This window comes from Macaca fascicularis, chromosome 7 (genome assembly GCF_037993035.2).
Source record: "Macaca fascicularis isolate 582-1 chromosome 7, T2T-MFA8v1.1".
In the NCBI taxonomy this organism is placed as follows: domain Eukaryota; kingdom Metazoa; phylum Chordata; class Mammalia; order Primates; family Cercopithecidae; genus Macaca; species Macaca fascicularis.
In genome coordinates this window covers 53,588,743-53,605,302 of record NC_088381.1, presented here as the reverse complement: position 1 = coordinate 53,605,302, position 16,560 = coordinate 53,588,743, and the positions used below count along the sequence as shown (strand labels likewise).

Genomic DNA, 16,560 nt, shown 5'->3' with positions numbered 1-16,560 from the left:
TGAGACAGTACAGTCTGAGCTCGGTCATCAGCGGGTGGCCAGCTTTGTCTCTGCAGCTCCGCGGCCCGGGATTACTCGAAGGTCCCCTGGGAATAGCCTCACCTTTGCCCCACTTCCCAGTCTAGCCCCTAACTTCCCGCCGTCTATTGGCTGCGCAGCCGCCCAATGGGCAGGCGGGAACCGCGGGCTCGCGCTCCCAGCCTAGGGCGTCTGATCTCGTTCGCGCGTCTCGCGAGCATTAGGTGACTGGCTGAGGCGACGCCAGTTGGCCGGGCACGGGGTTGCTGTGAGGCCGAGGTTGCGGCGGAAGCAGAGAACATGTTTCGAGCTGCGGCTCCGGGGCAGCTCCGACGGGCGGTGAGTCCGGACTGGGAAGGCGAACCCAGGGACGGTCCCCCGTCAACCCGCCGTCCCTATAGGGTCTTGCAAACGTCACCGCTCCCTCAGACCCGACCAGCCCACGCGCCCACAGGCCGGTCCCCGCCTGGGACTTGGGTCCAAAGTTCTGGGGCCTGCCCTGGACTCCTTCGGGGCCGCCAGTTCGGGGCAGAAGTCAGAGGTTGGGGGTCAGGGTGACTCCGAATGGTGTGAATTTGAGCGTCTGCTGCCCCTTCTAGCCCACTCTCTGCCCTGACGCTTCCCACATTTGTCGGTCACTCTGGACACTTTCGGGCCGCCAGGCCCTCCACACTTGCTCCACACCCGAGGGAGCAAAATGTCGCCGGGGAATGCCCTGTTGGGGACAGTTTCAAACCTGCATTCCTCCCGGAGGCCGGCATTTCTGGAAGAATTAAACACTTTGGGCGCATTGTGGCCGCTCCGACCCACTCACTGTCAAGGGCGGGGGTGGGGCGGGGGGGTGGGAGGCGGCGTGGCCAGTTATGGAAGCTGGCTCTGCTTTCTGGTTTATGGAGCAGGGCTGAGTTGAGGCGATTGTATTTGTAAAACCTGTGATCCGATTTGACAGCTTTAGCCAGTTTTGAAAGGCAGACGTCTTTTTATATGCTGCAGGCTGACCTGCTTTTAACCAGCAGATTGTAGGTTAAATAGCTTAACTGGTGACAGTGGTACATTTTCAGTGTTTCATTAGTGACAAACCACGTTTTTCTCTTCTGTTGTGAGAAGGACTGATAGGAAACGTTTTTGTTCTCATGATGTGGGAGAGTACTATTTGGAGACTGACCAGGCACCAGTCGAGTAACAATTTATATTGTGGATTCTGTAGTTTTCCAAGTTTACATTTAGGTGAAATGAGAAACAAGATTGGTAAACCTGGGTCAGAAACTTACCTGATGGTTTGTACCTTTTCTCCTTTTTTTTTTTTTTTTCTGTGCATGAATATTTTCCCATCCACTCCTGGGATTTTTCTCTCTGAGGCATAGCTGGAGCTCTTTCTAGATGTCTGTAGACATTAGACTTTTTTTTAAATTTATTTAAGAGACAAGGTCTGACTCTGTTGCCCATGCTAGAGTGGAGTGCAGTGGCACGATATGGGCTCACTGCAACCTTCGCCTCCCGGGTTCAAGCGATTCTCCCACCTCAGCTTCCTGAGAAGCTGGGACCGCAGGTGTGCATCATCACTCCTGGCTAATTTTTTTTTTTTTTTTTTTTTTTTGTAGAGACGGGGTTTCGCCGTATTGCCCAGGCTGGTCTTGAACTCTTGGCCTTAAGTGATCCACTTGCCTCGGCCTCCGAAAGTCCTGGAATGACAGGCCTGAGCTACCCGCGCCTGGCTGTAGACATCTTTTTTCTTGTGCGTATTCCTTGTTTGATAAAAAGTCTGACCCTGCCTTCCCCTAAAGAGTTCAAACCCATGTCTTTCAGGTTAGTGTCCTGTCTTCCCCTCAGGACGTATTTTCTCCCATTAGGGGATCTGGACATAAACAAGTGAAAGTCATGAATTTGGGGAAATTCTGGGAACCCGAGCCAGAAGAATGCTGGTCTATGCAGCAGTTGGAAAACAGTTTTGTGGACAGATTACAAGTCTGGCCTAAGTGAAATTATAATTGTGGTGGGGGATGGAATTTAGGACTCAGTAACTTTGTAGTGCTAACAGAAAAAAATAGAATGATTAAGTAATTCTTACTATCCCCATCATTGGCTAATGTGTTAGACATTACTTCCAGATACTCATTGTGGTTTGCCAAAGACTTTGACCTTGACTTATTTTTAAAATTTGAAGTCAAGCTAAGTAGAATAGCTGTTTTAAAGTCATTAAGAATGTTGGAGAGATTTGAATTTCTAGCATAAAAGAAATGGTAGCAACACTTCTAAAGTGAACCCATAAATTAATAGGGACATATACCTGTATTTAACTTTTTAAATTTTGAAATATTTGCACTTATAGAAAAGTTGCAAGAATAGTACAGAGAAATCTCAAAACCCTTCCCCTGGTTTTCCCATCCTGTTAGCAGTTTGACACATGTGCTTTATCTTTCCGCATACATACATAATACTATCTGTCTGAACTATTTGAAAGTATGTTGCAAATGTACCCTTTACTCCTAAATAATTCAGTGATATTTTAAAAGAACAAAGAGGTTCACTTTCTAACTACACTGTAATTGGCAATATCTGGAAGTTTCACCATAAAATACTGTTTTCTAATCTCTGGATGTTCAATTTTGCCAGTTGTCCCATTAGTACAGTTTGTAGCAGTTTTCCTTATTCTGGTCTAAGATACTCTAGATGTCAAGTGGTTATCATGTCTCTCTTACTCTGTTAGAAAGGTTCCTCAGCCTTCCTTTGGGTTTGATGACATTGGTGTATTTGAAGAGTACAGGCCTTCTATTTTCCAGACTGTCACTCAATTTGGGTTTATCTGGTGTTTCCTCATGATTGGATTCAGGTTATGTATTCTTGGTGAGAATATCACAAAAGTGGTATTGTGTTCCCCGTGCATCATATTAGGAGGTACTTAATGTTGGTTTATCCCATTAGTGGTAATGCTAACTTTAGTTACTTAGCCAATGTGTTGTTTGCCAGGTTTCTGCACTGTCAAGTTAATACTCCTCCTTTTGTAATTTTTAACTAATTTATGAGGAGATACATTGAGACTATGTGACTCTTCTATTTCTCATCAGACTTTTACCCAGTCTTAGCATCTGTTGATGATTTTTACCTGAGAAATGATTACTGTGATGCAAAATGGTGATTTTCTATTTCCATGATACCTTCTACATTTTTTAGCTATTCTACTATAAGGAAGAACATTATCTTCTTGCATATTTATGGATTTATGGATACATAGATCCTTATTTAGGATAATACATTTCTACCTTATGCTCACGTTGTCTCATTTGTATAGTGGGGCACATTCAATCTGACTCTTGTTTGTTTACATATATATGTTTATGATATCACAAAGTCAAAATAGCTTATCTTAAATCCCTACTCTTGAAATAAAAAAAAAATTGTTCTGTAGCTAACCATTAATACATTTAGGAAGAGGATACATTTCCAAAACCATATTAAAAAAAATAAAGTTAGGAATTATAGTTAAAGGTTACCATAAACTGTTAACAATGTGAATATAGTTAACACTACTAAACTATACACTTAGAAATGGTTAAGATGGGGCCAGCCGTGATGGCTGACACCTGTAATCCCAGCTCTTTGGGAGGCTGAGGCGGATGGATCACCTGAGCTCAGGAATTCGAGACCAGCCTGGGCAACATGGCGAAACCCCATCTCTAGCAAAAAAAAAAAAAAATTAGCCAGGCGCCATGGCGCACACCTGTAGTCCTAGCTGCTTGGAAGGCTGAGGCACGAGAATTGCTTGAACCTGGGCGTTTGAGGCTGCATTGAGCCCAGATAGCACCACTGCCCTCCAGCCTGCGCAACAGAGTGAGGCGCTGTCTCAAAAAAAAAAAAAAAAAAGGTTGGTAAATTTTATGTAGTTTTAAAAATCACTTTGTTAAACTATTAGAATATAAGTTCAATGACTTGCATTTGGTATCTAAGTTCCATTTTTAGTTCTGACTGATTTGTGCCATTGAGTAAAGTCTTTCATCCTTGTGTGTGGCAGTGGTCCTTAAAGTCATCTGTTAACAAAGATAGTTTTTGTATCTATAATAAAGAGCTAGAGAACACACCGAGAGGAAAATAGGTAGGCATTTGCAATTAGTTAATATTCTTGCAGGGATATTAATCCTAATTATTGTTATTATTTTATTAATTTGCTCTTGAAATTGATTTATTAAATAAGAAGATGCAAAAAAATTTATGTGGTGAGTGAAACAACAGTTTCAAGGTCATTTGAGTACTCTTGTTACTGTGTTTATTGTCAAGTGGGAAGGAATATCAGGATTGAAAAGCTAAGAAATTGGTGTGAAGCAACATGACACTTTTCTGTCCAGTATTGATGAATAAGATTGAAGTCTGTAATTTGTATGGAAATTTTAATTTCTACTGAAAGAAGAAAGAGAGCCAATTTTGGTGTGATTCTAAAAGAAAATTTATTGCATAAGGTGAATTCAGTAAAATTATGATGCCTGCCAATGTGTCTACTAAGAGTCTTGTCTGTTCTTTTTTGTTTTGTTTTTTGAAACGGAGTCTCTTTCTGTTGCCCAGGCTGGAGTGCTGTGGTGCGATCTCAGGTCACTGCAAGCTCCGCCTCTCAGGTTCATGCAATTCTCCTGCCTCAGCCTCCCAAGTAGCTGGGACTACAGGTGCCCGCCACCACGCCTGGCTAATTTTTTGTATTTTTAGTAGAGATGGGGTTTCACTGTGTTAGCCAGGATGGTCTCCATCTCCTGATCTCATGATCCAGTTGCCTTGGCCTCCCGAAATGCTGGGATTACAGGCGTGAGCCACCGCGCCCAGCCTGTCTGTTCTTAAAGTGAAGTAAATTGACTGTGTTTTCAGTATTACAGTCAATGTTATATAACATTTATGGTTATGATTAAAAACTGCTATATTTTATTACTAAAAAGATTAAAGGAAGTATTTAAAGTACAGAAATACAATATACATTTTTAAAATTACAAAATGTATGATAAAATCGGGCTAGGTGACTTTATACATTATTTATCCTTTTGGGTATGACTTAGAAAGATTTTATAGCTTATTCTTGCTGTTTTTCTTTTTTCTTTTTTTTTTTTTTTGTGACGGAGTCTGGCTCTGTCGCCCGGGCTGGAGTGCAGTGGCCGGATCTCAGCTCATTGCAAGCTCCGCCCCCCGGGTTTACGCCATTCTCCTGCCTCAGCCTCCCGAGTAGCTGGGACTACAGGCGCCCGCCGCCTCGCCCGGCTAGTTTTTTGTATTTTTTAGTAGAGACGGGGTTTCACCGTGTTCGCCAGGATGGTCTCGATCTCCTAACTTCGTGATCCGCCCATCTCGGCCTCCCAAAGTGCTGGGATTACAGGCTTGAGCCACCGCGCCCGGCCTGTTTTTCTTTTTTTAATTAAGAAGCAAAAAAACTGGCTGGGAGTGGTGGCTCATGGCTGTAATCCCAGCACTTTGGGAGGCCGAGGTGGGCGGATCACGAGGTCAGGATTTCGAAACTAGCCTGACCAACACGGTAAAACCCCATCTCTACTAAAAATACAAAAAATAGCTGGGCGTGGTGGTGCATGCCTGTAATCCCAGCTACTTAGGAGGCTGAGGCAGGAGAATCGCTTGAACCCGGGAGGTGGAGGTTGGAGTGAGCTGAGATTGCGCCACTGCACTCCATCCTGGGCGACAGAGCAAGACTCTGTCTCAAAAAAAAAAAAAAAAAAAAAAAAGCAAAAAACCCTCCCCTGCCCTCTATACCCTCATTACATCTAGTTTCCAAAGATGGTTGGGGCGGAGGTATGGGTTAAAATCATTCTTACTACTTTAGGTTATGAGTGGGTTTGTAAGGGTAGAGAGTTAGATTCCAGCTTTTTTTCTTCTTCTGGCATCTGTGGTAGTTTATGTGAATATACAGTTCAGGTTACAGGAAGAACTCTAAAAAACTGAAAAGCAAAAACAATGTCAAAAATGAGGCTGACGCTGGGCACAGTGTCATGTGCCTGTAGTCACAGCTACTCAGGTGGCTGAGGCAGGAGGATCACTTGAGTCCAGGAGACCAGCCTGAGCAGCATGGCAAGCAAGACCCACTCTCTAACACCCACCCCCACAAGGAAAAAAAAAAAAAAAGCTATTGAGTTGAACAAGAGAAGGACCAAACTGTGTTCATTGGACTTAGCCATAAGGAAGTTTTTGGTGATTTTGGAAAGATTGGATTCAGTGTTGTGGAAGTAAAAGCCAGTTTGGGTGAGTAATTGAAAAAATGGAAGGTGAGGTAATAGAGTTGGTGTCTGTGGAAATTATTTTCAAGAAGTTTGGCTTTGAAAGGGTGCAGAGAGGGTGATAATCTCTTTAAATCCTGCCCACAAGAAGTATACTATCTCATAAAGGCCAGTCAACTTTATATGGGTATGTGGCTGGCATGAGAAAGAAAACTTCATATTTTACTATTTGCAACCAAGTCTAAACAGTATAGAGAACTTCTCTAAAAGCATGATGGGGTGTCTGTTTTAGTGATGTAACAGTTTATATACTGTTTAGTTACCCTTACACATGTTTAGATGATTACATTATCAATGAGGAAACAGTTGCTTTTTAGTTTTTGATAATTTTAAGAAAAGTTTTCATTTAGTTATTATTTATTGAGGGCCAGCTGTGTGCCAGAGAAGTAGATACCAAGTTCACAGTGGAGAACAAGACAGACCTAGTCCCTGCCCTTGTGATGCAAACAGATTGAGGAAGAAACACATTATTTTAAGTGTGGTCATTGTTACAGAACATAGAGGGTGTTTGGGAGAGGTTTTATATTGTTAGAAGGCTGGAAAACACTAAAAGGGTATCTGTGAAATTACGTTTGCACACTGAGGTGCCTTTTTTTTTTTTTTCTTTTTTTTTTTTTTTTTGAGATGGAGTCTCACTGTGTCGCCCAGGCTGGAGTGCAGTGGCGCGATCTTGGCTCACTGCAAGCTCCGCCTCCCGGGTTCATGCCATTCTCCTGCCTCAGCCTCACGAGTAGCTGGGACCACAGGCGCCCGCCACCTCGCCCGGCTAGTTTTTTGTATTTTTTAGTAGAGACGGGGTTTCACCGTGTCAGCCAGGATGGTCTTGATCTCCTGACCTCGTGATCTGCCCACCTCGGCCTCTCATAGTGCTGGAATTACAGGCGTGAGCCACCATGCCCGGCCCAGGATTTTCTTTAGATAAAAACATCACTTCATTTTTTAGTCTTGTCTAAAATTATTTATCATTGCTGTATTTTTTTACCCCAACTTTTTTTTTTTTTTTTGAGATAGAGTCTTATTCTCTCGCCTAGGCTGGGGTGCAGTGGCGTGATCTTGACTCACTGCAGCCTCAACCTTCTAGGTTTAAATGATCCTTCCATCTCAGCCTTCCAAGTAGCTGGGACTACAGGAATGCGCCACCACATCCGGCTAATTTTTTAATTTTTATCTTTCATAGAAACAGGGTCTTACTATATTGTCCAGGCTGGTCTCAAACTTCTGGGCCAATTTTAGGTTTGCAGGGTATCTATGCAGATTTATTATGAGTAAATCGTGTGTCTTGGGGGTTTGGTGTACAGATTATTTTGCCGCCCAGGTAATGAACATAGCACCCAATAGGTATTTTTTTTTTATTCTCACCCTGCTCCCACCCTCCACCCTCAAATAGGCCTGGGTATCTATTGTTCCCTTCTTTGTATTCCTATGTACTCGATGTTTGGCTGCCACTTACAAGAGAGAACATTCCATGTTTGGTTTTTCTGTTCCTGCATTAATTCACTTAGGATAATGACCTCCAGCACCGTCCATGTTGCTCTAAAGGACATGATCTCATTCTTTTTAATGGCTGTGTAGTTCCATGGTGTGTATATACCACATTTTCTTTACCCAGTGCATCCCCTGCATGGGCATCTAGGTTGATTCCATGTCTTTGCTATTGTGAATAGTGCTGCCATGAACATATGTGTGCATGTATTTTTATGGTGGAATGGTTCATATTCGTTTGGGTATATACCCAATTATAGTATTGCTGGGTCGAATGTTCTAAGTTCTTTAAGAAATCGCCACATTGCTTTCCACAGTGGCTGAACTAACTTACATTCTTACCAGCAGTGTATAAGCGTTCCCTTTTCTCTGCAACCTTGCCAACATCTGTTGTTTTTTGAGTTTTAAGTAATAGCTATTCTGACTGGTGTGAGATGTCTCATTGTGGTTTTTATTTGCATTTCTCTAATGATTAGTTATGTTGAGCATTTTTTATATGCTTGTTGACCACATATGAGAAGTGTCTGTTGATATCCATTGCCCATTTTTTAATAGGGTTGTTTTTTACTGTTGATTTAAGTTCCTTATAGATTCTGGTTATTAGACGTTTGTCAGATGCATAGTTCGCAAATTTTTTTACCATTCTGTAGGTTGTCTGTTTACTTTGTTGATAGTTTAGTTTATTTTGCTGTGCAGAAGCTCTTTAGTTTAATTAGGTCTGTCTTGTAAATTTTTATTTTTGTTGCAATTGCTTTTGGAGCATTCATCATGAAATCTTTGACAGGGCCTATGTCCAGAATGCCATTTCCTACATTTTCTTCTTGGATTTTAATAGTTTGAGGTCTTATATTTAAATTCTTTTTTTTTTTTTTTTCCTGAGATGGAGTCTTGCTTTGTTATCCAGCCTGGAGTGCAAGGGTGCAATCTCGGCTCACTGCAACCTCCGCCTCCCGGGTTCAAGCGATTCTCCTGCCTCAGCCTCCTGAGGAGCTGGGATTACAGGTGCCCGCCACCACGCCCAGCTAATTTTTGTATTTTTAGTAGAGACGACGGGGTTTCACCATGTTGGCCACACTGATCTCGAACTCCTGACCTCAGGTGATCCACTTGTCTCGGCCTCCCAAAGTTCTGGGATTACAGTCATGAACCACCACACCTGGCAGAAGTTTTTTTTTTTTTTTTTTAGATAGAGTTTAGCCTGTGTTGTAGTACACATTTGTAGTCCTAGCTACTCAGGAGGCTGAGGCAGGAGGATCCCTTGAGCCCAGGAGTTGGAGGCCAGCCTGGGCAACATAGCAAGACACTGTCTCTAAAAATAACATTTTTTGAAAATAGACTGTTTTTTAGAGCAGTTTTAGTTTCACAGCAAAATCCAGTGGAAAGTACAGAGAGTCCTCCTGGTCCACACACCCACAACCTCCTCCACTGTCAATATACAACACCAGAGTTGTCCATTTGTTACAATTAATGAATTTACATTGACATCAGCATTTCCCAGAGTCCAGAGTTTACATTAGGATTCACTCTTTGTGTTGTACTTTCTATGGGTTTGGACAAATGTATAATGACAGGTATCTACCATTATTATATCATACAGAACAGTTTCACTGCCCCCACTCCTGCTCCCCCCAGAAAAAAACAAAAACAAAAACAAAAGAACTCTATGCTTTGTTCTCCTAATCCCTGGCAGCTGCTGATCTTTTTACTGTTTCTGTAGTTTTGCTTTTAGCAGAATGTCATATAGTTGGGATTAGACAGCATGTAGCCTTTTCAGACTGTTTTTTTTTTTTCACTAAGTAATATGCATTTAAGGTTCCTCCATGTCTTTTTCATTGCTTTTTACTGCTGAATAAGATTCCATTGTATGAATATTTGTTCACCTACTGAAGGACATTTTGGTTGCTTCCAAGTTTTGGCAGTTATGAATAAAGCTGCTGTAGACATCTGGTTTTTGTGTGGACCTAAGTTTTCAACTCTTTTGGGTATGTACAAAGGAGTGCAGTTGCTAGATTATATGGTAAGATTATGTTTAGTTTTGTAAGAAACTGCCAAACTGTCTTCCAAAGTGGCTGTACCAGTTTGCATTTTTACTAGCAACGAATGAGAGTTTCTGTTGTTCCACATCCTTACTAGCATTTGGTATTGTCAGTATTTTGGTTTTTTACCTTTCTAATAAGTGTGTAGTGGTATCTCATTTTAATTTGCAATTTCCTAGTGAGCATCTTTATGTTGAGCACCTTTTCATATGCTTTTTGGCCATCTTCTTTGGTGAGGTACCTTGTTTAAATAGGGTTGTTCATTTCTTATGTTGAGTTTTAAGGGTTCTTTATATATTTTAGATAAGTCTTTTATCAGATATGTCTTTTGCACATATTTTGTTCCAGTCTATGGCTTGTCTTCTCATTCTTTTGATGAAGAGGTGTTTTTTTGTTTTGTTTTGTTTTTTTATTTGGTTTGAGATGGAGTGTCTGTCGCCTAGGCTGGAGTGCAGTGGTGCGATCTCAGCTCACTGCAACATCTGCCTCCAGGGTTCAAATGATTCTTGTGCCTGAGCCTCTTGAGTAGCTGGGACTATGGCGTGTGCCACCATGTCCAGCTAATTTTCGTATTTTTAGGAGAAATGGGGTTTCACTCTGCTGGCCAGGCTGGTCTGGAACTCCTGACCTCAGGTAATCCTTGAGCCTCCCAAATTCTGGGATTACAGGCGTGAGCCACTGCTCCTGGCCAATGAGGAGTTCTTTAAAAACAATGTTCAGTTCACTTATTGGGAGTCAGCTCTGTGCTGGTTACTAGAGTCTAGGGTTATGGAGGTAAGAAATATCAGACGTTGTGGCCAGGCGTGGTGGCTAACGCCTGTAATCCCAGCACTTTGGGAGGCCGAGGCCGGTGGATCACGAGGTGAGGAGGTCGAGACCGTCCTGGCTAACATGGTGAAACCCCGTCTCTACTAAAAATACAAAAAAATTAGCCGGGCATGGTGGCGGGCACTTGTAATCCCAGCTTCTCGGGAGGCTGAGGCAGGAGAATGGCGTGAACCTGGGAGGCAGAGCTTGCAGTGAGCCGAGATCGCGCCACTGCACTCCAGCCTGGGCGACAGAGCCAGACTCTGCCTCAAAAAGAAAAAAAAAAGAAATATCAGACATTACTCCTGTACTCAGTATCAAAGGGGGACGACAAGACAATCAGGTGTGATAAGTGCTGTAACAAAGGCAATTACAGGGTACCATGTTTGTGCTAGCAAAGCTAACTAATCTGAGATGGTCCAAAGAAAGCTTTTATATGTAGCTAACATTTATTGAGGATTTAATATGTTCCAGGCATCATTCCAAGAGCTTTACATTTATTAATTTTACCCTCACAACAATTCTATGAGATATTAATATTATCATCATCTCCATTTTACAGTCAGAGAACTGAGGTACTGAGAAGTTATGGTGGAGGTGGGATTCAAACCTGGGCAACGTGGCTGGCTCCAGAGCCTGTACTCTTTACCACTGTAACTGTACTAATGCTTTTTGGAGGAATTGACCTTCCAGCAGAAAACCTAAGGATGATTAATTGGAATTTAGTAGGGTAACAGGGGAAGAGGTCCACTAGGCAGAGGGAGCAATGTGTGGGAAGGCTGGAAGTCTGAGAGAGCAGGGCAAGTTCAAGTATCTGAAAATAAGGCATAAATGGAGCGAGGGATATATAGTTAGGGAGGTAGATCAGGCCATAAAATAAACACATGGTAAACCAACCTAAGGAGTCTAGTTTACCATATCCAGGGGAGGCAGGAAGCAACAGCAGTGTTTTAAGCGGGGGAGAATAACATGTTAGATTTGTGTCATGGAAAGATCACTGGGAGAAATGGATTGGTAGGAAGCAGAATTGTAGGTTAGAAACAAGCTGGGGTGGGAGACTGTGTGGGATAATAGAGGAGAAGGATAATAGCCTGCACCAGAATATTGGCATTGACGATGGAGAGAAGTGAATGGATTTATGAGTAGCTCTCTTTAAAAGGAAGAATTGTTATGACTTGAGTGGTTGGTTAGATGTAAGGTTGAGAGAAAACCCAGAGATGATTCTCTGATCACGGTTTGGGCAGCTTGAAGTCTGGAGAAGTAGCAGTATAGGGGCTGGAGGAACAGAGGGAAAACATGAGTTAAGGTTTAAATTTGCTGAGATGGAAAGTGTTTGATGAGACAGGCAAGTTAAGCACTTAGATATACGGATGTAACCTTATTATAAGTTTAGCAGTCAGGAAAGAGATTTGAACCCCATTTGAGATTTATATATATAAAATATTTGAGCCATTCTTATATAGGGGTGAAGTTAAACCGTGGAAGGCAGAAGGGAGTAGTCAGTAACTTCAGACATTGCTGAGATAACAAGTAAGGTGAAGCCTGAAAAGGGTTTGTTGGTAATTTGGGTGAGGGCAGAAACCAGATGCAAGTAATTGAGGAGTGAACGAGAATGAGGAATTAGAGAAGTTAGAGTGGAATGTGGGGTTGTGGCTTTTTAGCAGGATTGTTGCGAATGGGGAGAGGCTCAATCATGTTTAAGTGTTGATGAGAAGGAACCAGGGTAAAGGGAGAAGCTGGAGACATGACTGGGAAGTGCAGATTACAGAAAGTCTCTGAGTAGATGCAAGAGAGTGGAATCTAGATCCCAGATGAAGGGATTAGACCCAGGAGAAAGGATCCACAGCGGCTTCCATTGTGATAGGGCAAGGACAGGAGTTTCTATGTTGAGTATCAGGAAAGGAAATCAGGTCCACCCTGATGGCTTCAGCTGTCATTGTGAAGTAGGAGGTGAGGCTGCCTTCTAAGATTAGGGGGCAGAATGTGTTGGCTGTTTAAGAAACATCAGGAGGCAGGCATGGTGGCTCATGCCTGTAATCCCAGCACTTTGGGAGGCCAAGGTGGGAGGATCGTTTGAGCCAAGGAGTTCAAGACCAGCCCGGGCAACATAGCAAGACCCTGTCTCTACAAAAAATAAATAATTGACTGGACATGGTGGCATGTACCTGTGGTCCCAGTGACTTGGGAGGCTGAAATGGGAGGAACGCTTGAGCCTGGGAGTTGGAAGCTGCGGAGAGCTATGATTGTGCCACTGTACTCAAGACTGGGTAATAGAGGGAGACCTTGTTTCCGAAAAAGAAAAAGAAGAGAAACATCAGGAGAGGATATTTGAAATAATTGCTGTGGAGGGTGAGAGTGCCAACAAGGAAGTTGTGGTAGCATTGCTAGGCAGTTTTGAGAGCCTAGGTGAGGCTGGTGGCTAAGAATTTATGGGTGACATGGGCCTGCATAGTTAATTTTTATTTAAATAGCAGTGTTTGAAGAGGTTGAGATTCCTTTTGAGGCAATTACCTCATTAAGTATTTCAGTAGTTATCTTTAAATGTTTAAGAATTTGGCTCCTTTTCCTCTCATAACTATTGTTAAAAGAGGATCGATCCTAAAGTGTAGAGAGGCAATGGGTTATAAAATAATAAAATGAAAATTTGTTCCCTTTAAAACCTTTTCAATACTGGGCATGCATTTTTTTTTTTTTTTTTACTCTTTAGTCATATTCTATACTACTCTTCTACTTAAAATAGGATTTTAGAGTTATAGAATTTTTAGAGTAGGGAAAGAGGTCTTTTGAGATCGTATTTTTCTTTCTGACAATGCTATTTTTTTTTCTTTTTTAAGCACGAGAATGTTTGCCAAGTGAAATCTTACAGGAATGACCCATGTATAAAACAGCTAAAAATGGTGGTGCTTTGATTTGTGCTGGTAATTAGGAACTCAAACTCTGGAGTCAGACTACCTGGACTTAGAATAACCTGACTCGGCTTCCTACCTGTGTAGCTGCTAAGCTTCAGTTTCCTCATCTGTGAAGTCGGGGTAATACTAGTACCTCCATCATAGACTTTGTAGGAATTTTAAATAAGATACTATGTATAAAACTGCTTAGTACAGTGCTCCATCAATGTTAGTTTGGTTAATCTGGTTAAAGCAAAGTTGGGTAGGGGGTCATTCTAGCAGCTGTAGATGCCTAGTCCCTACCTTACCCCATGCGGTGGCTCCTGAGATGGCTTCCTAGAACCTTATATAGATGCAGTTTGAAAATCTCTAATCTTGGCTGGGCGCGGTGGCTCAATCTGTAATCTCTGGACTTTGGGAGGCTGAGGCAGGCAGGTCATTTGAGGTCAGGAGTTCAAGGCCAGCCTGGCCAACATGGTGAAACCCCACTCTCTACTAAAAATACAAAAATTAGCTGGGCGTCATAGTGCATGCCTGTAATCCCGGCTACCTGGCAGGCTGAAGCAGGAGAATCGCTAGGACGCTGGAGGGAGAGGTTGCAGTGAGTCAAGAGCACGCCACTGCACTCTGGCCTCGGCAATAGAGCGAGAGTCTCAAAAAAAAAAAAAAAAAAAAAAAACAAAACAAAACCTGTAATCTGATTCATCCTCCTAAATTTGCAGATGGGCTTTAGATTGTAGAATAACATTTTAAAGGTTCAGGCCAATTTCTTCTGCTCTAGTTCCACGCAACCATTATTTTTGAATTAGCCACATAACCGGGCCTAGAGGCTATAGCTTCTCTCTAGGTGGTATGTGAGAAATGGAATGTAAAACATTGAATTAGAAGGAAGTTTAATATTTTAAAAATTATAAAGGAGTCAATAAAATAGAGTACCTTTATGATGTATATAATGCTTAGTAAAAATTGATCAGATAGATGGACTGAGTGAGTGGGTTCTTAAATATATTCTTTTGTTGTTTATGCTTATAAATCTAATTTTGATAAATCTTTTAAAAAGTATATAATCTCCAGTTGGAAGTTCTAAAAGCTTGATAGTTCCTTAGAATAACTACGTAATTTATCTTATGATAGAACTATAATTTACAGCAAGTATGGGCCTTCTGCCACCAAATCTTAGATTTATTCTTCAAATGGTGATGGAAATCTCATAATTTTTATAGCAAATGATGTGTGAAACATAATCAAAAATATGATGTTGGATATATATTGGTGATAAATAGCTTGTTACTGGCAATTCTTGTGAAATGTGATTTAAGTAATAATTTAAATTTTTTATTTTTAATTACCTAATTTTATTTAATTATTTAATTATTTATTTATTACCCAAAGTAATAACTTACTTTGAGTCTTAATTACAAAGTCCTTTCCAAAATATGGTGCTTTTCCAGTGAAAAAAGAAAAGGTACCATATAATTAATTCTGCAGATATTCATTGGAAAAGAAACATTGTATTTGATTCTGGGGATACAAAATACAAACAGGTGTGGTATTTGCTTTCTTTTTTTTTTTTTTTTTTTGAGACAGAGTCTCGCTCTGTCGCCCAGACTGGAGTGCAATGGCCGGATCTCAGCTCACTGCAAGCTCCGCCTCCCGGGTTCCTGCCATTCTCCTGCCTCAGCCTCCTAGGTAGCTGGGACTACAGGCGCCCGCCACCTTGCCTGGCTAGTTTTTTGTATTTTTTAGTAGAGACGGGGTTTCACCGTGTTAGCCAGGATGGTCTTGATCTCCTGACCTCGTGATCTGCCCGTCTCGGCCTCCCAAAGTGCTGGGATTACAGGCTTGAGCCACCGCACCGTGCTGGTATTTGCTTTCTAAGAACTTTCATTTCATTCCAGGAATTGTCCTGACTTTCCTTCAGTTCATACCCTCCTTTTAAGTTTCCAACTCTGGGTAAATTTCATGCTATGCTTTCTTTGCTCCAACTCCAGAGCTTAAGGTTATTGCTGAATTAAGCCACACAACCACACCATTTGATCCACAGTTCCTCTTTTTCTCACTTTTCTTTGCCATTTTCCACAAGAATAGTTCCAGTATTTTATTTTTTCCTCATGCCTATGATGCCATTCCTCATCTTTTCACATGATAGGAACACCTGAACTTCCTTCCTTTCTTCCCCACTTGACTCTGCTTCATGATCTGTAGCCTTCAACATTTTGGATCTCTTCATTATTTGAAAAACTGTTCTATTTTATAATTGTATGTGAACAAGTCTAATTTCCTGTGAAATATTTGAGCACAGGGACCATTCTTGTTCATCTCTGTGTTCCTTGTGTTTGAAATTATTCCACATGACCATGAGTGATTGGTGGTTTCTTGATCGTCTGCATTAGATAGGGCTGGATATTGGTTGGTTCCAGTATACTGTCTGCAAGCTTCCTTTTTTGAATCCAGAAGCATATTTGAACAATCAAAACCTGGCAAAATTGCTGTTTAGTGTTATATTTTAAAAACACATTTCCATTATCAATTATTTTGGTACTGAATGCGTTTTGACTGAAGCAATAGGGATCAACTTTTGTGACTGATTTCACACCCATTATTTCTGATTATACTGTACTCCTGTACTGTAGGAGTACAGTATGTATGTAACCAAATGTAATTGGTAGTAGAATTTGACCAGTTCCTAGTTAGGTAGTTAATATGTTTTGTCTAAGAAATTTACATTTAGTTATATAGTAGTTTCTTATCAGATGTAGATTAGTGGGAAAGTTGTTTTGAAGTAATTAAACACTTTTCCTAACAATAGAAGACTAATTTGCGTTCTTATTTTTATTAGATAAGAATATTAGTAGGCTGCGTGTGGTGGCTCAGGCCTGTAATTCCAGCACTTTGGGAGGCTGAGGCAGGCGGATCACGAGGTCAGGAGATGGAGACCATCCTGGCTAACACAGTGAAACCCCATCTCTCATGAAAGTACAAAAACAAAATTAGCTGATGTGTTGGTGGGCGCCTGTAGTCCCAGCTACTTGGGAGGCTGAAGCAGGAAAATGACATGAACCTGGGAGGCGG

At 41.6% G+C, this 16,560-nt stretch overlaps 1 protein-coding gene across 3 annotated transcripts in view; it reads left to right on the top strand.

Annotated features, from left to right (window-relative positions):
• The first annotated feature begins 263 nt into the window (after positions 1 to 263).
• ETFA (electron transfer flavoprotein subunit alpha) overlaps positions 264 to 16,560 on the top strand; it is a 101,921-nt gene continuing 85,624 nt past the window's right edge. For 2 of the 3 annotated variants that reach the window (XM_045395841.3, XM_045395840.3), the window contains exon 1: positions 264 to 357. In XM_045395841.3, the coding sequence (XP_045251776.1) occupies positions 319 to 357 (39 nt within the window). In that variant the 5' untranslated portion in view covers positions 264 to 318. Of the gene's footprint in view, positions 358 to 1,619; positions 1,754 to 16,560 lie in introns of all 3 variants that reach the window. The other variant, XM_005560150.5, reaches the window with a different exon arrangement.